General features: G+C 31.4%; 2 protein-coding genes across 2 annotated transcripts; one reads left to right on the forward strand and one right to left on the reverse strand.

Moving 5' to 3' along the window:
* Positions 1–239: 239 nt before the first annotated feature.
* LOC147067099 (allantoicase-like) lies at positions 240–12395 on the forward strand. The gene is made up of 8 exons (XM_085953923.1): positions 240–461; positions 1196–1394; positions 2566–2646; positions 3026–3186; positions 7868–8039; positions 8528–8674; positions 10168–10355; positions 11297–12395. Exons 1-8 carry the CDS (start codon positions 375–377, stop codon positions 11426–11428), a joined length of 1167 nt encoding a protein of 388 aa, XP_085810049.1. The 5' UTR covers positions 240–374; the 3' UTR covers positions 11429–12395.
* Positions 12367–17955, reverse strand: LOC147067100 (retinol dehydrogenase 14-like). The gene is made up of 4 exons (XM_085953925.1): positions 17692–17955; positions 16837–17022; positions 15751–15860; positions 12367–13643 (listed from the first exon to the last, which is right to left on the reverse strand). The coding sequence occupies exons 1-4, from the start codon at positions 17738–17740 to the stop codon at positions 13449–13451; spliced, it is 540 nt and encodes a 179-aa protein (XP_085810051.1). The 5' UTR covers positions 17741–17955; the 3' UTR covers positions 12367–13448.
* Positions 17956–27262: the final 9307 nt, after the last annotated feature.

A 27262-nucleotide genomic window follows, 5' to 3' on the forward strand; every position in this document is an offset into this window, starting at 1 on the left:
TTTTTTTTTCTGCCTGTAAATATAATATATAGATAGAAATTATGAAAAAACAATATTTACCTATGTTTTTAAAAAGAGAATGCAAACTATTAAAGCTTGGATGTTATCTATTTTATCTGAAGAAATTGCAGTTAGAACATCTTGATTATGTGCTAATACTCCATAATAATCCCAGTAGGTATATAAAACTGTGTTATTTTTTTAAATTTCTTTGAGTGTATAAATATGAATCGGGTTGTAAATTCTAATCAGTTGTGTCAAGACATTTGCGAGTGCCAGTTGGTCTTTTTATTAAGCACCCTACATTATATTTGAAGAATCGTCTGGCGAGTGTTATTATTTTTTTCTAAAATAGTAACAAAACAAAAGTGAAAATGTTTTTCAACAATATGCCTAGTAAACAAGAAGTGATTATTCCTTTGCCAAAATTTACTGAACTGAACGATTTATGCAGCAAAAATGTAAGTTTTTTTTTATTTAGTTTTTATTTTTATTCTGTCGTGCCTGGATTTCAATAATTAAAAAACATACTTACCGCCATTCAATAATGTTATTAACCTACAAATTGTAGATTTCAGGTTCTTAAATAATAGTTTCATCAAATAATTATTTTTATGAAACCTGAGATAGTTTATTGTCATGGTGCACTTTATGCGCATGTGTATTTTTTTTAAATTCATTACTATAATACGTGTTTAACACACTTTCAATATATTTTCAATCATAATTAAAAATACGCTAAGTAAATTTATGATATAAGTCTTACCATATTAAATTTATGTTCTTGGTAATAGTATTTTTAACTTTTCATCTCCAATTGACTACCTACCTTTTAAATCTAGATCCAATAGATAAGTGATTATTGTTTTCATTTTAATTAAAATAAGCTTTCACCATATTATTTACTATGATCAATTTTCTCACAAAATACCAATGTAAACAATCTAGAGTCTAGACAATTGTTTTCTTTGTAAAAATTTTCATTGTCTAAGAATAAAATCTTTTTTAATACAATAAATAACTTTGAAAAGTCTCAAAAACATACTTAGATAAACTTAGTTTTATGTTTTTCAGTAGTATTTATTTAGTAACAATAACAAATACTTACTTTTTTAGTGTTAAATAAAAAAAAGTATTTATAAAACTACCTGGGTATCTACTTAGTATATTTTTAATTATGTTTAATTCATCTCAGGCTGGTGGAAAAATTCTCTTCGCAACTGATGATTATTTTGCCGTTGCGGAAAACATGCTCCTGGACACAGATCCGATCTTCATCCCAGAGAAATATACCGATTGTGGAAAATGGATGGACGGTTGGGAAACCAGAAGAAAGAGGAAAGCTGGTCACGACTGGTGCATTATTAAACTTGCTGCAAAAAGCATCATTCATGGTGAGATTTTCCAATATAAATGAATTTCTGCACGTAATTACAATGAATATTAGTACAATATGCAATTACTCTTAATTGTGTTGATTAAATGAAGAATATTTTTTTAATTAATTATTAATACAATTAACATATCTTTAATAAAATATAAATTAACATAATTTTCCACCGAATACTAACTCTTGTATTGTATTGCTAAATTATTCAAATAGTATGATTTATTTTACTAGAAAAATAAGTCATTTTTTTGGGAATAACAATGAAGTAGCATGAGATGAAAATGTATCATATATATAATAAAAAAATAGCAAACCCGTCCATAGCAATTGGGTATAATATATTCGTGAAAAACTAAGATAATCAACGAAGCTAAACCACAGTCAGTATCACAGCCGCCAATACGTATTCAACCAAATATATATTCTAACAATTAAAAGGCATATAATAATAATAATAAAATTATATGAGTATGTACCATGCATATACCACTTTACAGATATAAGCATAAAATTACTATAATTATTGCTACAGGACATGAGATTACAGCCTAATCATAATTTATTTTAGTAAAATTTCTTTTTTAATTTCTTTCTATAGAACTGGAAAACAATGACACAGAACACTAATAACTTTAGTGCTTATTAATTCATTCTTAAAAACGCATATTTACAAATGGATATCGTCAATTGAAATGGCAACCGTAGCCGCTTTCTTAATTATCCACCCGTACGTGCTGCATACTTTGCACTTGGGATGCAGCGCCCCTGCCTCAACCATTAGATAAACTCTCTTTAGCAAATCTTTTACCAAAACTTTCCAAATTCAACCTAACAGAATTTTCTACAATAAAAATAATCTTTTATTCTTTACATCTTGAGTATGAATGAATAGCATTTGGCACATTCTAATACTATTTCAATGTATTACGCGACATTTTCATGTAATAAGTTATTTGGCAGAGACTAAACCCTAAATATAACATTCGCAAACGTGATTTTTGTTGAACGATTTAAAGAATCCAGCATTTTATTTTCTCATTGTATTTATTTACATTTATACAAAAATGTGTCAAAACATGTGTGCAAAATTAATAATCATGGTAATATACACGTAGATACATTCATATTAGTTATATACTACCATTGTACTTACTGGTTTTATGTTATGCTTTCAGGAGTCGATATTGACACAGCATTCTTTACAGGAAACTATACTCCTCATTACTCCATCCAGGCAGCATGTTTAACTGATGAAGGTAAATTTAAGATACCTTTTTTCATCACGATTGCTAGTTTTCTACCTAAAACAACTAGATATGTAAACCAGCTACAAACTCTCATGGAACAGTAAGCACGGATATAATAATAATTAGAGATGAAGCATTGTAAAAAAACGTCCACATACACTGGTCGACCGGGACATGGCGCGGTTATAAAGGACGCACAGGATAAATCATCAACGACGTTCTAAAGGTATGCGTAACCAGTTTGCTGATTGATCGTCGTGCACGTCTAATACACGTTTCGATGAACTACCAAACAGTGATCACTTAATTGTGTCAAGTTGGTTGCATATCTGCCGACCGTTGTCTTGTATAGTACCTAATCTATTTGTGTATTTATTTGTTATTATAGAAGAGAGTATTATCCCCAAGCGCAGAAGTAAAATGGGTTCAGCATGCACCACATCAGAGCTTCAACAGGCCAATAAATTGGCATCTGAACTTTGGCAGGAAATTATTCCAATTACTTCTTTGAGGGCAGGTTACGAGCCAACACGTCATAATTATCAGAAGGTAATAAAAATTCTTTTCATGAAATATATATATTATATTTTGATAGCTTCTTCATTTGAGATGCAGTCATTTTATTATGAAAGTAAAGGTGGTTAAGATCACAAATGCGTATGACTTAATTAGCTGCTAGTTATTTTGTTTTTCAAGTTAATGTCTAGCATGCTCACACTTGTGCTATGATAATTATTTACCAGCACCGCATGTTTTTTTTATATTAAAACATCTACCATTATTTAGCGAAAAATATCACAAATAACCGTAAAAAACTAAAGGCCGTCATTATCAGGGTGCAGAATAATATTATTTTTTCTATAATTACCATTTCAACCATACTAAAATTGCTATCAAATCGTGTGGTACAAAAAGATTACATGATTTCTTTTAGGTATAGTCTAAAAATTATAGAAGAATCCTATTTAAAATAAGGTAATAACATACATGAAAAAATTATCATCTCGACTCCTCTTAGTCGACGAGACATTTTATATTACCTTCACTAATGGCCTACATGCTCAGCGTAGGTCAAAATGGAGCTTTTATGATATTTTCAGAGCATAACCCTGGACATTCCTTAAACGTTGTAGATAATCTATTTATATAATTTTGAAGCCTTATTATCCTTTATGTTTATTTTAAACATTTGATGACTGCATAAAGTATTTTTATTACGTAAAATAGTATTCTTTTAAACCTCTCGATCGAATGTTTTAGAATATAGTCATATTTCAATACGTCCATGTGCAGTGGTGTTAAGATTTTTTACATTTATTAATTTTTAAACGCATTAACAAAACCATAAGTAAAATTAATTTTAACCTTTTATAGTAACATATTTACGACAAAAATTTATATTTTATAATCTTTGTGATCCTAAATTTGACAAAAATTAGGCATTTTATTATTCAAAAAATGGGCATAATTAACACATTTGAAGATAATTCTAAAAATATTGATTATAAACTATGTCTTTGACCATTTAAATTTGATAAATATTCTACGAATAATGATTGCTTTATAATAATTATTGACCTAAGAATAAGGTAGTATTTTTTTGAAATACGCCATTTCTATTGGCATTTTCCAGTGGCTAAGCTACAACATACGGCCGTAGCCATAAATTTACAAACAATAACTGAAGTAGGGAGTAAGATCATGTTAACGCGCGTGTTTAAACATGTACCTAACCGAAAAAAATATTTTATTAAAAACCGTAGGCGTAAAAAAGGCTTCAAAGTTATATACATAGATTAGTTACAACGTTTTAAGAATGTCCAGGGTGATGCTCTGAAAATACCATAAAAGCTCCATTTTGACCTACGCTGAGCATGTGGGCCCTTAACTCAACAAAGTTTTTACAAAATTTATAAAAATCATCGAAAGTAATAATAAAGAATACTTCACAATAATAACTAGAAAATTAATTAATTGAGGATACTTACTAACTTAAATTCAAATAAATCAGAACACAATAATAACGTTTAATATCGCTACCAATTTTTAAATAATAATTAAAAAGACGCTTATTATGCAAACTCATTTTCATCAATAAATCGCTCTCAATAGCAATAATCATTGAACGATATTGTTATTCTTGTTATTTTTTTTAGAATATATAGGCTCTATACCTACCTGATGATTAAATTGTGTTGGCCACTTGATTCGCTTTGTATATATGTGAATGCTTTCAATTGACAGTTCCTTTTTTCAATAAAAAATAAGTATGCTTTGAAATAGATTGAGAGCCTCCGTTTTATATTTTTCGTTAGTATATTATGTCATATAATGTTGGTGCACTTTCCATTTATACAGACGGGTAGGTACACAATACACTGAAATTCCTGCTTTTCAAGTTTCGCAATTTTTCTAGATCGATATAAATTATCTTATTTTCTTTTTTCTTTTTTCTTTATTTATTAATAATATATTATCTAATAGTGTTTGGTAATAGCTAATGGCTTATAATATTTTAAAAGATCTTTTTCTAAAAACCCTTACTACTCTGACTACAGCAAGTGTGACAATGTCAATAAATAAATTCATTTGTATACAATTATTAAAATGTACCTAGTCAAATTCAGCTAAATTTACATATATAGATTATTTTTTGTGTAGAAGAATACTTTATTAATAATTATTATCTCCGAATAATTTACATAGGAAAACAATAATGCACTCTGCTAATAATACATTGTTGTAATTACATATGTAAAAACTCAGCTGTATTCCTAATGTAAATGACACTGTACCTAATATTATTATTTTTTCAAAAAACAATTTTGTAACTTTATTTAATTTATGAATAATATTTTTCACTGGGTCAATATATTTTAAATCTAGATAATATTCCACATAATTTTCCATTGGATACTATGTTCACATGGTGATAAATAATTAATTTTATATGATTATTTAAATATAACTTTTAACATTATAATCACTCTTAAAAAACTGATAAATCGTGGAAACTTATTTTATGACTCGAGTAATCAAACGATGTTTACATAATAAACAATTTTGACATGTTTTTGTTACCATCCTAATAATAAAAGGAAAGATATTAAAAAAAACATTTATGTACGCAAAACGTACGTAAAATTACGTAGCTCTCACAATAATAATATTTTGGTCACCATACCAACAATATCACTAAAATTTCATAATTTTATTTTTGTCGATATTTCCATCCATGTACTTAATTCTTTTATCTATTTGACTAGGTAAGTAGTACTTAACATATTGTGAGACGACGTACTTTTCAGTATGACGTGTGAAAACTCTTAACTGCACACGCAGCAGTACGTTCACCACAAAAAATGTATTAAGTACGCAATAAGTATTATAATTTAAATAATAAGCTCAGTTGTATAAGTATTTCAGTTATATTTTAAGCATAGAATTTTTAAACCCTACATATTATTATGTTCACACCATATTGTTTCAATATAGCGCTCAACAGTCACAATAGTCACAACAGATATCGGCGCAAGAGAGTTGCATCAGTGGGTCTATTCTATAGACAAAGTGACTATCGGCTGCTATTGATGGTAGTTTATTATTAAATGTATTGGAGCGGTTATGATTACCATCAATTAACCGTCTAAACTGTAAAAAAGTGTTATGTGTTAACAGCCCCTCAATTGGCTGTGTTAATTTTTAGAGCGAAATAGAAAGTTTTAATAATTACGATGGCTAACTTATTGTAACAATTATAATACATCAATATAATAAACTGCCGTCCATAGTCTCATTGTATATAGAATAGACCCACAGAAGTTTTTTGCGTTTCTTTTAAGAGACCCTTGATCTTCAAATGCTAGTAATTTTCCCATAACAATAATTAATGATGGGATAGCCAATTTGGACATATTATGCCACGGAAATAACCAGGGCGCTATAAATATAAACAACAATTATTGCAAAATTAATTACCCTTCGTAAACCGTAATATTTTTTGTTAAATATGGCTGTATTTTGCAATCAATCTTTAATAATCAAAAAAATTAAGTACATCAATACAGGATAGACTTAAGTTCAGAATAAAATTTGTAAATTACGAAAGTATTGCATAAAACATTGTTCAATAAAAATTATATGGCCTTAATAGTTGATGTTGCCCCCTTGTAGGCGCTCACAGACTCCCACGAATAATTTGATAAAAATCCGTGACCCCTCGCTGAACCGCTGATAGTAAAAATAATATTTGATGAAGTAACAATATAAACTATTTATTGATAACTAACACTATAATATTTTGTTTCGAAAATTGTACAAGTCACCGTTTTATCAGTATAAAATTTTATACTTTTCTGCAATATAGATATTTTTTATATGCGCTATTAAATGTAGGTGTGTCTTTTTCACCATAGTCGGTTGTTTTGTGCTATTTCTTAAATGGTCCCAAAATTATTTAACTAAACAAAATGGCTATGTATATTTGTAATATCAATTTTATTTAAATAGTTGTTAAAAATATAATAAAATATAAACATGAATTGCTACTATATATTATATCATATTACTTGACTTTTTTCCTCAATGATATTTTGTTATGGAAAATTCAGTAATTCAGTATCAATATTAACGACCCTGAATCGAGAAAATTCAAAATTTATTTGTTTTTCGCTACAAAGAACAATTTTATAGCTTTTTTGTGGCGTCATACGGCAGTGAATCTCGTCTCTTAGTCCTTGACTTACCTTGACCGTTTCGCTTTAGTTTATTTTATATTTTTTCTTTTTTTTCTCCATTCTCTTTGCTCTTCTAACCGATTGGCATATTATTTAACAATTAAATTCGTAAACTCAGTCAAATCACGCTTCACCGCGTGGCTATTTCAGTCTCGGATGACTGCTTCCTAGACATTTCTAGGGCTAAAAAACTTCAAAAGCCTTATATCACAAAATTGCACCTCTTAATATGCCGAATTAATGCCGTGGAGCAGTAGTATGTAGATTTTATTTGGTGATATTAATTTAATCCATCCCCTAAAAAGTAATCAATAAATTTTCCCTTTGTTATTGAGAGAAGAGAAAATATATAATATTACAGACTCCTAAATACGGCCATATAATAAAATGTAATTATTTCACACAAGTGTGATCCTAACCTATGAATTTCTGTCCAAATATCTTATAAATTTATATTCACAGAGGTAATATAATATTACAATATATTGTTTCAGGTTATTTTCGACGAAGGTTTCACACACTTGAGAGTCAACATGTATCCTGATGGTGGAATCGCTCGACTGAGGGTTTTCGGAGTTGCCAGTCCTACATATCGTTTTACCACCGTCCATGGAAATTCAAGCATGGTTGATCTACTTGCCATGAGAAACGGGGGTGTTTGTCAAGGTATGATTCTAACGATAATAAATAATCGCTTTTCAACATAATTTAATACTAATATGACAATGAATCTCTTCGCCTATAAAATATTAGTAGACGCCTACAATATAATGATTGATAAAATAAACTATTAGTGAGGGTCCTGATTTCAAATTTTTGCAAAAATGTCATGATGTTTTTTTTTCTTTCAATGTATAGATACGTGTTTCAAAACAAGGAGTTAACGGGTTATGCGAATGGGTTATGCAAATGGGTTCTAATCATCTTTCGTAAAAAAAATGTTAATATAAACTCCACTCTGTGGGGTATAAATAAATAATATAGTATACACGTAAACATCCAATAGTAGAAGAATATGTTGTATTATCTTAGCATCACAATGTGTCATGTAATTGCAACATACTTAATTTTAATAATTGTAATTGCATTTGAATTCTTGTCACGCCATTTTGTTTTTTTCATTTTCAAACATCGAATGTTATTTCTTGTTATAGGTTATTCTAACGCACACTATGGCCACCCCAGAAATTTAATAAAGCCGGGACGTGGTGTCAATATGGCTGATGGATGGGAGACAGCCAGAAGATTGGACAGACCAGAAATTATTCATGAAAACGATGACGGCACACTTAAAGTTCCAGGTATGGTTAATTCCTGGCAAAAATAACATATTTCATTTTATTGTTTTAATCGAGATATTAGTTATTTTTAAATCTATCTAGATAATAATTGTCTAATAGTTTTTTGATACGTAGATACGATCTTTTTTAGCTGTTTACCAAATATTCCGAAGTATAATCTAGCTACAACCATTGGTACGATTATCTAGCTAAAACAACTACACGTATAAACTCGTATATGCAATTAGATTTACAGAATTACAAAAAAAATAATTTGACAATTATAATGACCCTATAAACAAATGTTATAAAAAAATCCTTTTTATAACGTGAAAAGGTGTGCTAATATTTAGTTATCTTTTCAAATATATTAATTATCTTGTTGTTTTTATTCAATAAAACGCATGTTTTTTATAGTACTTATTCCACTTTTAATTAATATATTAGGACCGGTTTCGTCCGCCTCAGTGGCACATTTTCAACTGAGGCGGACAAAACCGGTCCTAATATATTAATTAAAAGTGGAATAAGTACTATAAAAAATTGCGTTTTATTGAATAAAAACAACAATACAATGCAGTTCCACCATGAATTGACAGTTAACAAAATAAAAGAAATTATATTAATTATCTATAATTTTATTTATTGCCTAACCTACTTCAAACATTTTTAGTTTCCCTTTAATTTCTCCAATCAGATGTAACTATTTGCTAACATCATTCCGATTTATTCGTAACAATCTTACTTCTAAATCTTAATATAATAAAAATAACATACATTTGAAGTCTACAAAATAATCGTTTATATATTATAATATGAAAGCTATTATAAAATGTAACTATCTACTTAATAGCAACTGGCGCCAAAAATATATATTATTCAATATATATAAGTAGATAATAATATTATTAATTTATCACCCCTTTCTTAGTAAATTAAATTATGGGTGACTTCTTTTGTGATAATACATATAAGTCGAGTATTTACTCGAAACAATGTACGAGTATATATATATATATATATATAAATAATATAAACAATCTCATAGTCTGCAAATTGGTATTGTGTATTACTACCACTAATTGTAACTAGAATCATCTGAATATTATTATTATTATATTATCATAACCACTCTAATATGATTTTTCCGAGATATATTTAGTAAACCATACTTAAAAAATCTGCTTGTTAATGATGTACTGAAAATAAAATGTAAAAAAAATGCGAATTTGATCGAGCCACAAAATTCAAACCCGTCTCACATGGCTTGGCAGGCGGTTTTAAACTACTCATTACTTAAGTAAATTGGTACCTACATAATAAAACAATAAATAATCCCAAAACTAAAATTTTATCCGCTAAATTTTATTTATACGTAAGTATTTGAAGTTTGGAGTATTTATTTAATATGAAAACCGTACTTTGGAGTTAGAAGCTTCAATTGAACAAGGTCTACGATTAAAATATTAAATCAATTACCACTGTTTTATGTAATATGTCCCTTTATATTGCAGGCAGCGAATGGGTTATTTTCAAACTCGGTGATAAAGGATCAATATCCAGGATATGCGTGGACACCTGTCATTTCAAAGGAAACTTTCCTGACAGCATAAAAATTGAAGGAGTCTGTATGGACTGTGGTGATTGGAACCAAGCCATCGACCAGTCTCTCGAATGGACAACACTTTTGCCAGTTGCTAAGGTAATTAGTACATTTCCTCTTTTTTATATATATTTTTTTAATATGTAAAGTTAGCTTCGTATATTATTTTCTTATGTTTCTCTTTTCATCTCTGCGGCAACGGTCGCAACAAAATATCCATTATTTACTGTTATTATTGAATTATTCGTCTCGGTAATTATTTTCGTTTAATATACGAATTCATAAAAAATACGTATTTGCATGTTTCTGATTTAATTTTCTTTTAGTTTCGGAACATCGATAATATTTCGTATGCAAGTAAAAGACATCTTAATAAAAAATATAGTCACTCACAGGAATATAATATATGTAGAAGACTTGAATTGTTGAGAAAGTTGTTAAAATTTAATCGCATTTCACAATATAATAATAAAATGTATTTCTTCCGCACTGATAACAATTACGTCAATAAAATAATACATTTAAAAAAAACTACGTCAGCGCCATGTTTATCTATTAAAGCCGTTTGCAAATTCGAAAGTCATTATATTGTTTTGGCACATCCATTGAAACTAATGCGTCTTATTTTGTATTTTCTTTTGGCTCATCGCCATTGTAAAAAATAACAAAAAAAATAATGAGCCGAAAAATATAGTTCTTTCAGTTACTAGGCGATTTTCCACAATGATTATTCCCGGCCATGAATTAATTGTTTTCTCTGGCAAACGGGTTATCCCCGTATGTAGGTACTATCTTTTTCCTCCTTTTTCAACATTTTGCGTTTATTACAGAGTTCGTTGAGTGATGTTTATTCATTAGTTTTAATAGTCACAATAATGTGATGTCACTTATGTACATACTTTTTAATTTATCTTATACATACTATCAATTCTGATATCAATTAGACACTAAGTTCACAAACATGTGATGTATTTTAACAAAATATAAGATATAATTGGAAATGTTTATATGAATATTTATTCTAATGTTATCCTTTTTAGCTTTCTGCGCATATGGAGCATTGGTATGACTGCGAAGAATTCAATGATATGACTCACGTCCGCATTACAATGGCTCCCGATGGTGGAATCTCAAGAGTTAGACTCTTTTCACATCTAGTTTCAACAGAATAAATATGATTCATAAATTATATTATTGTATTTAACCGCATGTACACTCATTACTGCTGGACAGATACGTTCGTTGTCAACTCTATTAGTTACGTTACAATATACCAGTTTAACCATCAATAATTACAGTATCTGGATTTAAATATTGAATATTAATATCATTAAATTTTATAGTTGTTTTGACAATTGAAACACAAATACATTAATTAACTCGTTTATATGTTTTCCTACCAAAAATGGTACCCACATCTGTATTACATTATGAATATTTTCACCTTAACATTGCTATTAAGCATAGTTATTTTTATTTATTTTAGTAAATAAAGTAAATTTGTCAATAATATTGAGTGTACTGTGTGAAGTTGAAAAATATAAATATTCTAATTTGCCAGGTATTATAACTGTACTTAGTATTTACTCAATAGTGATATAAGTTTTTAACTCATTAATTAATTCATTACCATTGCCTATAGTCGAATGAATGTTATAACCACTATCCTTATAACTTCATTACCAATAGTATGTTTTGCCAATGTATAAAAAATACTTTTCGTAATAGAATTGACATAAAAATAAGTATTATAAGTTGTCAAGATTCTTGATAGGTTGGTCCACTTAATGGATTTATATGTAAAACTTTAATATATTTTTAGATTAATGACAATTATTAATATATTTATTTTCTTCAGTTAGAGATATTATATTTCCAATTAGATATTATTGTCGTTTTATACATATTTAAGTTTTTTTTTTATTTTATTGCTCTCTGAAGAATAATTATACTATTTTAAAATAACATTATGTATTAAGTAAATCGAAATAATTTTATTTTTAAGAATAAGTAAAAACTACAATATTCACGTGTATTTAATGTTTAAAATATAGAGTTAAATTAAATATATCTCAGAAAAATTGTAGCAATCTGATAATTTTATCATTAATAAAAATAAAATAAAAACGTTATAAAATATTCTGCTATGTATTTCATTCATTAATGATTATTATTGCATCAGTCTCTGATTATGAATCATCAGAGACCGATATCCACAATCCACAACTATCACAGAGATTACCCACTTGAGAAGAAGAAGATTAGAATTTTAACCCAGGTACCACATAATCTAGTCATATCCAAAGTCAAGTTCAGTCATTGAGAAATTTCAGCTGCGGACTATGCAATAATATTTTATTAATTTGCACTATATATGTGGATCCGGGATAAGAAAATAATATTAGCCACTTGCTCAACCTATTAGGTTCATGTTCTGGGTTAAAACGTACATTGAAAAAATAACATGTTAATTTTACAGTTCCGGGATTTATTTAGAGATCTGCGACTTTATAAGCTGACGCGCTACCACTGGGCTATCTCAAGTTTATGAATAATAATTGACATAATTTCATTGTTTTTAAATTGATTGAATTACCCATTCAATTCATTATCCATTAAAATATATGAAACCATAACAGCATCTTTTCTATAGCACTCATGTACACGATTTCCCAGATTTTCAATAATTATCGTTGAATGTCGTACAAAGCAATATAAATGCAATTTTCGAACTAATGGGTTTTTGGCGTAACTCGACACTGACGCGGATGCCAACGGGAATAATCTAATAACACACTATATGGAAGGGGAAAAGGGACATTTGACGATTTTAAGAAATAAGCTGAATATACCAAAATAAACCATAATGCGTATATGCGCAAAGGAGAAAAGAAACAGTCGAATCAACTTATTAGAAAAATCATAGACAAAATCTTGGACCAAGCTAGATTCGAATATATCATTCGGGATTAGCTAATAAAATTAAGCTACAGAGTCAATTAATTCAAATCGCTTTAATTAAAAAAAAAAAAAACAATTCTATATGCACGTGAAACTACATAATTAGTAAAACCAATTTAATATTATTATAAATACTTATTTTCTAATAATATCTTTCTTGGATGTGAAATAAATTAATGAATTTATTTGTATACACATTACAAACAAACTTTTTTCTTCTTCAAATGACACTCAGCAATGTTTTTCGTGTGATTGTAATTTTACAGCATCTTCGCTAAGATCCCAAAATTTCTTTTGTAGTCCGACATCCTTGGCTTTCGCAGACGTGGAGCTCTTCTTGCAGTCCGCAAAGTATTCTCCAGATACCATTTGTACGTCTGGTGAAACGCACAAATAGATACTCGTCTGTGCTCCTTCCCATGCAGTCTATTAACAGATTAATACAACATTATATATATATATATATATACATATTATATATACAATTAAAAATTCACACCAATTCTTTCCTAAAATAAAAAGACTCGAGGAAACTAGTAAAATATAGGTTTACCAATATTGTTGAAAAAAACCTTTCCTGATCCTATAATATGAAAATAAAGCTAAAAATGGTTACTAAAACTTATTATTAAATACTCTGAAAGTCATTTCACGTTCCATATTCATTCATGCTAACTTGAGTTATGCTCTGAAATTTGTTTGTCATTGTCACACTTAGGTAATACCATCATACATTAATAGGTATTAAGTCAAGTTTAGCCAGTAATCACATACAATCCCAAATAACTGTCCATACCTACGACCATTTTGTCTTTTTTTCCACATACAATGCTTGCACTAAATAATGCTGGAATTTCCATCAAATATTTTAATAATTACTAAAATTTTATATGAATCCTTTGCAATTTGAGACATTTTTTTGATAATTTATAATGTCAACTGTGTTAATTAATAAATATGTATCTGAAAACTTTAAAAAGAAAAATATTTTTTATTTTAAGTCAAAGATAAACTTACAATTGTAAAAAAAGGTTAATGTTTCAGATATTTATTTATCAATTAATACAGTTGAAATTGTAAATTATCAAAAAAATGTTGCAAAATTGCAAGCTTCATATTTTTCCGCTAGGTGCCTCTGGTAGGTAAAGACATCGCCTTAACTGCTTTATATTAATACAAAAATCATACACAAAAAGGTTTAAAAAAAAAAACATAAATATCCCTCTCTTTAACAACCTAGTGCTGGTGTTGGTAAAATTAAAATATATTATGTAGGGCACAAATGAAAGAATATATTGACGGCCCGTATAGGTGTGTTTCTTAGATAATTATATTAGTAATCATATTATTATTTATTTACATGCGACATCTCGTAGTGAAAATATATAACAGCAATATTATGGGAAAATACTATTTTTGACAATTCTGCTGCAGACAGAGATTTAAAAATGTCTAATCTCTACGGCATCACTACGGCCTACTAAAGCTCTACGACCTACGCCTACTTGCATTGCATCAAGATACTAGAAAACTACACCTACATTTCAGTTGTTTCCTAAATATCTCACGCCAAATAAATGAACATGAATAATGATGAAGTGTATAAAATTGGATTTAAGCTTTTCGAATCCTCTATAGAAATGGAGTCTGAAAAAGAACCCTAAAACTACTCAATTCCACACAAACTCTGAAAAGAGACGAAGAAACGCATTGTATTTTTTGTAGAAAATATCACTTATGGCAAACTAGAACATATTTATATGATTTTTATATGGAAACCGCCGAAGGTTCCGTCTGGTGCATGGATTCTTCAGCATTTTGTTTTTAAGCAGTGATAAGTTTTTCTACTAGTAATTCAGATAAATGCTACTAATAAAATGGTTAAACCGTTTATAATGCTCGAGATACAGATATCGTAGAAAGTTCTTGTAGAAACCCTATAAGGTGAAATACCAGTGAGGGGAGTAAAGAGAAGGTTTGTGTGATAAAACAGATTAGACATATCTAATTCTAGTCCAGATAGACGGTGGGTCTGAGTAAACATAATATGAGAGGCGCAGTGGCTTTTATGATTCGTCTACCTGAGACGATAGTATACACAAAAGTCATGATGCCAGCCAGCAAGTAATCGTGGCTCCCACTCTTCACCTCCATAACTTTGTACTTCAAGGGCATCGCGCGCACACCTCGGTTTCGTATAGATTATATGAAAGGCGCATTTTCTTTTGTAATATAAGTTCTTTTTTTCGTATAATACACAATTAATCTGTTTTTGACAGTGACCACACTGATGTAAATACTACTGTTTGCATTCATCAGCGTTACAAAAATGTGAATGTAATGTGTAATAATATTTAGTAAATTACGTAGTAATCCATATTTAATTTAATCCACCAATATTTCGAATGGAATGAGTTAATTATCTGTGATTTCTTAATATTCGGGGGTCTATTTAGGCGAGTGGTTTACATCCGGGGGTTTGTCCAGGAGCTAATTATTCTCATATCACCATAAGCAAACCAAGGTAAATTACCTTGAAGAATAAAGCAGAGATTGTATCCCAGGCATATTTAAATAGAAAGGGTGTTCCTCTCATCACATCAGTTACAACAGCACCTGGATGAAGGCTGTTTACAGTGACACCTGTAAAAAAAATCAAATGATTAATTGATCATTTTACTGATACAGGATAACTTATGAAACAAACTTTATTACAAACTTTATATGGCGCATTGGCCAAAAGCTGTAATGCCGTAATACTCTTTTTTTTTTATAAATAAATAAATAAATTTTTAGGTAGCTATTTTAAACATTATTAGCTTTAGTGGTATAATACGGTTTCCATAATGTGAAACTATTACAAATATTTATTATCATAAACAATAAGATAGGTAACATAGATAAAAAAAACTTATTATTTAGGTAGGTGGTCTAATTCAACGCAGGAATTCCAAACGACAATTAGTATTGTTACTGAAACTGAAAAGGTTGCATTTTTCATAGTGACATTAGTCGGATTATCTTAGGTGGGTCTTAAACATAACCTTACATACTTTGCGTTTAGTCAATTGAAAACTGGTATGTGTAGGTACACAGATTGAAAAAAAATCAGCTTTTCAATGTTCAATATCAAATCATATTATTTTTATATGTATTTAAAATGTGTTTTCTAAATAAATTGTATGAAAATAATAGAACATACACAAATCATTTGCGAATACAGTTTTTTTTTATTTTTTAACATTATATTTTATATACAAATGCATGTATGCCTATGTATATACATATTCAAAAGATTATGTTCGGTATCCCAGTGATATCCAAGAGGTAGCACACGTGCGTCTGATACCTAGCTGAAGAACCTATTTCGTGGCACATATTTATATCGTAAATGAAAATATAAATTCCTATTATAATAAATTCAGTACAAAAAATATATATCTCATGTATTGAAATCCTAATAATATAAATGTATTACAAAATACTAATATAATAATGTATTAAATAAATTACTGGTGAGAATATCCATCGGGGCTTGAATCCGACTAACCAGAAACATTTTAGTGTAGTACCACTACGTTATAGTTTGTATGATCATAAATTATTTGTTGATATTTACCTGTCCCTTTTAATCTCGAAGCCAATTCGTTTGTGAACAAAATGTTGCACAGCTTCGTGTTGGAGTAAAGTCTAATTTCCGATGTAACGTCCTTCATGGTGAGATTTTTCAAATCTAAATTAGAATACATGTGCGCTATCGATGACACATTTACGATCCGGCTTGGTGCTGACTTTTTGATTTGATCTGTGAAAAAACCAAAAAAAATAATGATTCAATTATCAAGCTAACATCAGAAATAGATGAATTATTAAAGCCAATTAAAGCGAATCACTTCTTTTTCCAAACGAGCTTAAAAGAAAAACTAATACATATTAGTCACTTTATGTATTAAAATAATAACCTTATAAATGGTACTCTTCTATTCTAATTAAGCCCAGCTCTGTATTAAATTATCCAAACATACTAAACATATTTTAAATGAGATGTATCTAATAACTGACGCACACTATATGGCCAAGCGGATTACGCGTCGGGTTATAATGTCGTGGATCCCATGTTAAAATCCTAGTTCTGGCAAATGCACATATTGTTTTACAATGTATGTTTGGAGTAACTAAGAGTATAGACCTAATAGGTTGAGCAAGTGGCTAACATCCATTTCTCGTAAAAACAAAAAATCTATTAATGCAAACCTCCAGTCCGTGAAGGCCCATAATGATCCTATTAGTATCGGTCATAGTCAACAAAAAAGAATAATTAATTAGTTTAGTAAGAATTTTATATCACATAATAAGTTATTAAATTCTAATTTGTTTCTTTTTTTTATTGGTATGTGTGGTAGTATGATTAATGTTACAAGCAGTTTTGCAAAATTTACCAATACAAAATACACTGAAAGAAAAGTCAACTAACCAAGAAGGAGATTTGTTAAGAGGAAAGGCCCAAAATGATTTGTTTGCATTATTATTTCCAATCCATCGGCTGTCGTCGTCAAGCCAACCCCAGCCGCACCTGCGTTGTTCAGTAAAACATCAATCTTGGGTTCTCTGTCCAAAATCTCTTTGGCGCACTTTCTCACACTGGATAAGTCGGAAAAGTCCACATGCACCAACTAGAATTCCAAAATAATATAGTTTAATACAATCCTTCGAAGTAATACTCTTTATCATGCGCAATATTCGCCGTGTACACAGGCGGCGAAATCATGAGTCGACTTTGAGACTTTGGCAATTGAAACGTTTGCTACAATATACGAAGTCCAATGATTGTGTTATCTTTCTTTAAAAATTCTGACCGACCTTTGAAATTACAATTTACATAATATTTGAGTGGGTTATGAAATATGTTTTATTTGTATTTTTTTACTAAAACACTCATAATTGCTGAATTATTTAACGAAAATTGTTGTACAGAAATAACAACAACAATCATAAAGAATGAAATTTTCCATTTGCAACTATATCCAAGGTTATTATAATACAAATCATGTTACTAGGTACCCACATTTTAGTCCACATCCATATAAAAAGAAAACAATGAATACTTACAGATATATTCGTACTTCCAGTCTCATATACAATATCCTTTTTGACTAACTCGGCTTTTTTCATATCTCTACAAACCATTACAACTCTAGCCCCTCTTTTCGCAAAATCTTTTGCTGACTCCAGACCAATTCCTATAAAATTAACAAATTATAACATAATCTACAAATATTTTTATTCTTCTTACAAATTTACTCTCTGGCTGGACTACATGCACCACGTGGAGTCTCCAAGTATCTCTTGACAGAATTTTCCTGTTGTTTTAGTAAATTTCAGCGTCAGTTATAGGTAAATCATTCTACAGTGGCACCATAGGCGATTCGCGCGTGTATTGAATTGCTTGCGACAATGCCTGTATCAATGCTAGCAAACAATACCACTGCAACTGTAAGCCGCATTTGCCGTACCCATAGTGCCAATGTAAATCGATTTACCTATACATACCTGTAGAAGGTCATCCAAGGTGACAGAATACAAGTAATTTAGAAAAGACCACAGGTCATATAGATATTCTAATGAGGATTTTATATAAAATACCCTCAAATATAGCATTTCAAGTTACCTGAGTTAGCTCCAGTTACAACAAATGTCTTCCCTTCTAATCTTTCAGTGCCTTTGTATATCCCCATTGTGAGTATAGCGTATATCTTGAAAGCAACCAACAACAGTGCTATAATTAGCAAAATAGCCGGGCCAGTGTATCCAAGCAGTATTGTGTTCATCATGGTGGATGACATTTAACTTAACAATTCGTTTTCCTGTTTAATAGAATATAAGGTAGTGCACTAAGTTTTTAAAAATGAATCTATCAAAATTTAATTATTTATTTCTATTCTATTTATATCTCCAACATGCATTATTGGCCAACACAGTGGTTTTTAAACTTTTTTATTGCCCACTTCGACATTTTTCATAAATTGGATTAAAATAAACTAAAATAATCGTTGCACATTACATGATACAGGAACTAGAACAGTAGTTTCCAACTGTATCTACATACACTTGCCGCATCTGGTAACATGATATATAATTATCTTATCTTTTTAAAAAAAATATATAAAATACTTATAATTAAGTAAAATCCAAGTTCAAATAGGTAATAATTGTGTTTGATATTTTTCTGATAAGCAACTAACGCCTGCTTGATAAGATTAAAATCAGATCGGTTGAAATAATATTCTCAAATATTGTTATGCCTTATCATAAAAAAAAAACCAAAACTATTTATTTAGAACAGAAATACGAGTATAATGTATATTTTTTGTGAATTATATTTTGACGTTTATTATTTTCGTATATATTAACTACTATATATTATTTACCAGTGGTGGAGGTAGGCTGTTAAGATCCGATATAAATAGTCCACACTAAGCTTTGTTAAACAGTCAAATGTATTTGTTTTCATTGAACTAATACCACAATGTGTTGATCTGATAGTGTTTGTTAGTTTTGGAAATTGAATTACGTCAAAAAATATTCATTTATCTATAAAACATCCAAAATTATGTAGTTAAACCATACATATTTTAGATATTTTATAGATAGAAGAATATTTATCATCTATCACGGTTTGATTTGGGCAACGCTTAATGAATTTAAAAAAAAACTAACCCACACCCTCTGTAATACGTACCTATTGTTAATTCAACGAAAACAAATAAGTATGACTGAAAAAATGAGCACTATTTTTGTCGGATCGCCTATAGCATACTTACACTGTTATGGTTTGGTTTAGACAGGGTTTTATTAAATTTTAATAACTAACCGGCACAATCTGTAAATTGTATTCTTAGTTCAATGGAAACAAATAAGTATGACTGATAATGTTTAGTGTGCACTATCTTTATCGAATTTTAACAACCAACTTCCACTCTTCGCAACTTATATTTATATTATATTCGATTATTCAATTATATATTAAAATTCCTATTATTTGTTATTAATGTATGTTGCTCACAGTATTTTTCAAGTCGTTTCCAAAAATTGAACTAACCATTTAAATGACTTATTGTTCAAAGCAAAGGAGATCTGGTACAACTGGCCTAGGATAAGGGTAGTGTACTGCAAGATGGTTGCCAACATTCTATAGAGAACAGCACCAAAAGTAGAAGAGAATTCTACTCGTTTTTTTTATCAGAGAATACGCGGGGATATTATATAATGTATCCGTCAAATAACACAAGAAGTTTATGGTAAACCTTTGTTGTTAATTTTAAATACAATTCGTTATTTTTGTGAAAATATTTTAGGGGCTCATAAGGGTATTTATTGTACGTATACCCACGATGGCCGCGCGGTTTAAGCGTCGGCCTATAGCGACGTGGTTCCCAGGTTCGAATCCTGGGTCTGACAAGTACACATATTGTTTTTCAAATATATGTTAATATGAGTCAGAGTATGGACCTAATAGGTTGAGCAAGTGGCTGACATCCATTTCTCGTAAAAACAAAATCTGATAATACAAACCTCCACTCCGTGGAGGTACATATCATCTTATCAGAATCGGAAATGGTCGGAAAAAATAGTTCGATACTGTGATGGCAGACGTTTATAACTGCAGTTTTTTTCACTCTTTAGGTTTTATTCCATTTAAGTACATGACGTCAAAATATATCTGCATCTGACCAAATGTGAAAAAAGTTGATATGGCAAAAAAAAATACATTTGCTTAAAATTAAAAATAACAATAAAACTTTAATCTGTTTAAAAGAAATGATCAAAGGCTTGTGTTGGGATGCTAATCCCGCTTATTTTTATTAATATCTTATGAACAAACTTATCAGACTGATTTCAGAACTTTGTTTTTTCTCTCCTGTTAAATTGTGTACAAAAATACTAGTTATAACCGTTTGCTATCACAGTACCGAGTTATTCGAAACCTACTAGTTCACTCCTACAATCAAATTAATGTTGGCGATGCGATATTTTTAGCCGTGGTAATTTTTAATTTACTAATGTCGATAAATTTCACGTCTTCTTCGTATGACACATCTTTTCTATTTCATAATTAATACAGTCTGAATTAATTATAACTTAATAATAGTTACTTAGTTAGTGAAACTTAACTTACAGTTATCTATGCCGACTAACAATAGACACTATTTATTTTCTTTAAAATTATATTTATCTAAATCACTTGAGCTTATACTCCAGATATCTAATATTACTATTTCAGTAATACTCGCAATTTTGTTATCGTGTAAGTATATGGTTGAGTGTACGGTGCGTACTAATCGTAAAAATTCTAGTCGCCCATAACAACGGTTATGAAGAAAAACTGCAGTAAAATTGGTTAAAATATGTAGGTACAGTGCGATTTAAAATAATTACTTCGACCTACAAAAAATGGTAATATATTATATATTATACTAGCTGACCCGGCAAACTTCGTACCGCCTCAGAATCAATAATCTTGTGTTAACTTATTAGCTGAATTAAATTCAGTTTTTTATTAAGTTAAAATGAATACTCAAAATGAATAAGTTCAATAAATGTGCAAAAATCAAATCAAAATTAAAAGTATTTTAATTACATTGAACTGTACACACTGCACACCCACGATGGCCCCGTGGATTAAGCGCCGGTCTATAGTATCGAGGGTCCCAGGTTTGAATCCTGGGTCTGGCAAGTTCATATATTGTTTTTCAATTTGTGCATGAGTCAGAGTATGGACCTAAATGGTTGAGCAAGTGGCTGACATCCATTTCTCGTAAAATTAAAATCTATTAATACATTCCTCCTCTCTGTGGAGGCCCATATGATCCTATTAGGATCGGACATGGTTAAAAGAAAAAAAAGAATGTAATTCACGTGGCAGCAAGGCATTTGCTTTATTGAAGCGAATCGAAATGATTCGCGTAGCATTGTCGCACTACTTTCTGTTAAACTATTTGCTGGATGGGTTGCACTCGGGTAATCAACCCGAGTGCAACCCATTATCCCTTCATTTAATCACCTTGTGATATACGACATTTTTCGTTTTGTTGTCAGGTGCGAAAACGAACAAAGCAGATGGTTGGCCGACTTTTCGGTTTTTCAGTCGTTTGAAGGTTTAAGGGCAATTTCAACGTTGAATGAGACGTTCGGCATCCTTCTATCAACGTAGCTGCTATCCCAGAAGAAGCAACTGCTGTAGCATTGTCGGATCTCGCACGAACAGTAGCCAAAATCAATGACATGAGGAATGTCTTCCCAGTTCCACTGGGCGCGTCGAGGAAAAATAAGCCACCATTTCCATCATCAATTGCCTTCATTAACGTATCGTACACTTCTTTCTGTTGGGGGTTCAACAGTGGTACCTACATCCATTCGAACTGATTGGTTCAATGCATCTCGATCATATTCACGTTCACGTTCCAATTTTCGATTGAAAGCGTCGTTCATTCCACGATGTGGCGTTGGCATTCCTAACTTGTCTAACAAACTGCCGCACATGAGGTAACACATGTATTCGATCAAAAGCAAAGCCTGGTTATGTATCTCCTCATTCACCTCAAGATCGGGATTCCTTGAACTGACACGAATTCGATGTAAAATGTCTTCTGACATGTCATCCTTGTACTTGTTCCACAGTTCAGGTGGTTTCGAGGAGTCATATCCCAAAGAGTATCGTTTTTAAGCAAATTGAGCTGCTGACATGAAGCACGAAATGTTGGGCACACTACACCATTGACAGTTAGACATTTCGACTATCAGAAAGAATCTTTTGTTTGTTTGTTTCTTGTTTATTGTTTCTGTCATGTATGATGGCGTTGTATACAGATTTAATTTTTTTGTGATTTTCTTACTTTTCAAATTCATCAATATCGGTCAAAAGCATGGCCTGAACAAAAACGATGCATGAGTGCGAGTGAGAAAGTATTCGGCACCCTTACAATCGCTGCGACACGCGCTAGAGTAAGATAAAAGGTCTACCAGCTACAAGCCAGTTTCCAAAAGTATCGCCATCAAATCGGGGCGAAACGCTTCACATAGCGTCGATAACTTGCTAGCTCGTGTTGCTAAAATTGATATTTTTTGTGTTAAACATAAAGTCAGTGGTAAATATGTTTGGTTAATTAAGTAGAAAAGATGGTTCTGTGTGTTGTCTTAAAATGTGGTAGCCGTACTGATAAGCAAGAAGATGGTATTACGTTTCATAAGTAAGTTGATACATGTTCGTGATAATTTATTTGTATTTTAATATCAGTGACGTAGTGTTTCTTTAAAATAACTTAAATTATGGATATCTTTATCTAATGTTTGCATTTTGAGGGCTTAAAAATACTATATAACGTAAAAAAATAGAAAATTATATTTTAATTCTGAGCGTCTAGTGCGAGCACTTTGGGCGAGCACTAGCAAAATTGTCTATGGTCTCGAACATTTGTAGACGAATGCGTTCGCTCGCTCACGAACCAAACGCAAGGCACGCGGCTTCATTTAGCAATGCAACGGGTGGCGTCTAGATGTATCTATAGTCTAAGGTCAAAAGCCGTTCCATACAAAATGTATGAGAAAATGATTTTTCTTCATAATTTATTTTTTCCGTAATTTATCCGGTGTTTTAATAGTTATTCTGATATTCGGGGCGGAGACAAATCCAACAAATCAAAGATCATAAAAATCGGTCCAGCAGTTCTTGAGTTATAAACGGTGTAACTAACCCGACTTGTTTTATATATATATATATAGATTACTATTTGTAAGGTGACGCAATTATTCTATGCATACGGACGGGATACGATGCGCCGGGAAACCTCCTTTTCAGGAATATCAAAATTATATACTTTTTGATACGGAATCAGTATCGATACCTACGTTAAAGGTAGACTTATTGATACTTTCGTTTGATACAAAAACAGGTGTTGCTAGTTTTTATTTTGGTATCATGGGAAGTGAGAAGAGGAGAACGTAAACTTAAAATTATACTTACCTACCTACATCATTATTGAGAAACAATAATCTTTAATCAAACCGGGATTCAAACTCATTACCACCATTTATCAGTGTAGCACTACCAATTAGCTATGGAGGCTGCCATTTTTCGTAATTTTCAAAGTAATAGTTTAAAAAATAAAAATTAGATGAATTATTGAATACCCTATTAATTTAATCTTAAACATATTATGCTGGGTCTTCACAATTGCTAAAGTCATGCAAACATTAGTAGTCTTGTGGTGCTTACCATTATGAAGAGGGCGACTAACGCGTTGGCCGGCAAATATTCTTCGTCTATCGACACAGTGTCGGTGTTTCAACACGCATCAAAGGGCAACAACATTCGCCTGGCTTATGCCTTTGTGAAGAAGTAGCATTATAATAGTATAGTATCAATTTGGTTGGTTTTTGTTAGTGCTAGTGTTGGTTTTCTTTTTTCACTTTTTTACTGCACTGATACGCCTCTTCGACTTATTACCTCACATTAAATTAGATCAAAAATATGATATTCACTTGTATTAATATCATCATCATCATCATCAGCCTGAATCAATCCACTGCTGGATGAAAGCCTCTTCAAGTTGCTTCCACTTCTCTCGGTCCTGTGCATTGCGTTGCCACGTACTTCCGCAGAACTTTATCATTTCATCGATCCAGCGGCCTCTAGGTCTACCTTGTGGACGTTTTGTACTTCTTGGATACCACTGGATGACTAGATTTGTCCAACGATTGTCTCTTTTTCGAGCTATGTGTCCAGCCCATCTCCATTTAAGGCTTTTAATAAACTCTATTACATCGCAAACCCTTGTCTGCTTCCTTATCCACTCATTCCTCTTTTTGTCCTTTCGCGTTATGCCCAGCATGCACCTCTCCATACCACGTTGTGCTACTCTAAGTTTCTGGATCTCTCTTTTACTTAGGGTCCATGTTTCACACGCATATGTCATCACGGGAAGCACACACTGGTTGAACACTTTGCGCTTTAGGCACAGTGGAAGGTCACTTTTGAAGACATTATTCAGGCGGCCAAAAGCACTCCAGCCTAGCTTTACTCTGCGAACAATTTCATCAAATATACATCCATCTATAGATACTTGTTGTCCCAGATAGATGTAGCTTTTCACCTGTTCGAGCTGAGTGCCATTGATGAGGATCTCTTTTTGGCCTGCAAAGCAGTTGAACATGACTTTCGTCTTTGTTACATTTATTTTCAAACCTACTTTGTTGCTTACTTCAGCGAGTTCCTGCATTCTGCTTTGGAGGTCTTCTGAGTCTTGCAAGAAAATTACTATGTCATCGGCAAAGCGCAGATGACTCAGGTATTCTCCATTTATGGGGATCCCTTTGTCATTCCAGTCAAGTTGCCTGAATAAGTCTTCAAGGGTAGCTGTAAATAGTTTAGGTGAGATTGTATCACCTTGTCGGACTCCTTTGCTGATAGGAAATCTGCGCGATGGTTTATGGAGATTTACAGATGCTGTTGCGCTACTGTATATATTATTGAAAATATTTATATAGCGTCCAGGGATTCCTTGTTTTCTGAGTGCGTCGAGTATTGAACATTTCTTTATCGAATCAAACGCCTTCTCATAGTCTATAAAACCCATGCATAGTGGCAGTTTGTATTCCTGGTACCGCTCTATGATTTCTCTGACGACTTGGATATGGTCCATAGTTCTGTATCCTCCTCTAAATCCGGCTTGTTCTCTCGGTTGGTTCTCGTCTAGTACATTTTGCAGACGGTTTGAGAGAATTTTTGTGAACGTCTTGTAGAGAATAGGGAGTAGACTTATTGGACGATAATTTGCTAGGTCTTCTCTGTCACCTTTTTTGTGAAGAATGACAATGCTGGCATTTTTCCATACCTCTGGGACATCCTCTTTGCATATGCAGGCTGTGAACAATTGTGCAAGTACTTCATGTGCATCCTTTCCTGCTTTTTTGAGGATATCTATCGTTAAGCCGTCTTCCCCGGGGGCTTTCCCACTTTTCATGTAATTTAAAGCATGGGTTACTTCCCAGGATGTAATTTCGGGAGTATGGTTTTCCGAATTTCCATTCCTCTGAAGATCTAAGTCTATAGTCGTATTGTCAGTGTCATCACTGTAGGGATCGCTGTAGAACTTTTCAACTCGGCTTAACAAGTGTTCCCAATTTCTGACGATAGAACCATCTTTTACTTTTAGTGCTGTGATTTGACGTTTTCCTATCGACAAGCATTGCTTGTTTTTGTTTAAACTTCTGCTTGCTTTCACAATTGCTTGTATGAGGTTTACATTGAATTTACGAAGGTCTTCTCTAATCTTCCTTCGGAGGGTTTTGCAAAGTGATGAAAACTCTATATCGTTTTGTGCCTGTCTATCGCTCTTGGTTTTCCTTCTCTGCTCCATAAGATTCAATGTTGCCTTCGAAAGCTTGGTGGAAGGTGTAACTTCTGAGCTTTTTACGCCTATTTTTTCTGCACATTTTAGAATAATATTCGTTATATCCTCCGCGTTGGATAGGGAAACGGTTTCGTTCTCATCTAAGAAAGCCGATAGTGCATTTTTGAGTTCATTTTGGAATTCAGTATTGTTCTGCAGGTATACGCGAGCATTTGACTTCTTCTGCAGTTTGGATCTTTCTGATTTGACGTTCAATCATATCTTACATCTCACCATCCGGTGATCACTGCCGGTGTTAAACTGATTGATCACCTTACAGTTTAAAAATGTATATTTTCTGTCAGTGATGATGTAATCGATTTCGCTGGTCTTTCCTGTCGGGCTTATCCACGTCCATTTACGTGTAGGTTTATGTTGAAAAAAGGAATTCATGATGTGAAGATTGTTGGTTTCAGCAAACTCCACAAGCATGTCCCCTCTACCATCCCTTGAGCCATGTCCGAAATGTCCGACCGCTACGTCATCTCTTTGGTATGATCCAATACGTGCATTGAAATCTCCCATTATGATGTTGAAGTGGCATTTACTTTTATTTTTCAAGGAAGTTATTTCCTCGTAAAACTCTTCCACTTTTTC

Source organism: Rhyacophila brunnea, unplaced genomic scaffold (assembly GCF_057557595.1).
Source record: "Rhyacophila brunnea isolate RB1 unplaced genomic scaffold, BYU_Rbru_1.0 scaffold_4, whole genome shotgun sequence".
NCBI lineage: Eukaryota > Metazoa > Arthropoda > Insecta > Trichoptera > Rhyacophilidae > Rhyacophila > Rhyacophila brunnea.

Bases quoted from the DNA above. Each gene is read 5' to 3' on its own strand.
- LOC147067099 (XM_085953923.1), top strand. From the start codon at position 375: ATGTTTTTCAACAATATGCCTAGTAAACAAGAAGTGATTATTCCTTTG. The intron at 462-1,195 runs GTAAGTTTTTTT...AATTCATCTCAG, and splicing joins ACGATTTATGCAGCAAAAAT to GCTGGTGGAAAAATTCTCTT. The intron at 8,040-8,527 runs GTATGATTCTAA...TTCTTGTTATAG, and splicing joins AAACGGGGGTGTTTGTCAAG to GTTATTCTAACGCACACTAT.
- LOC147067100 (XM_085953925.1), bottom strand. From the start codon at position 17,740: ATGCAAACAAATCATTTTGGGCCTTTCCTCTTAACAAATCTCCTTCTT. The intron at 17,023-17,691 runs GTTAGTTGACTT...GTTTTTTCACAG, and splicing joins CTTAACAAATCTCCTTCTTG to ATCAAATCAAAAAGTCAGCA. The intron at 15,861-16,836 runs GTAAATATCAAC...TTTTTTTTACAG, and splicing joins TTCGAGATTAAAAGGGACAG to GTGTCACTGTAAACAGCCTT.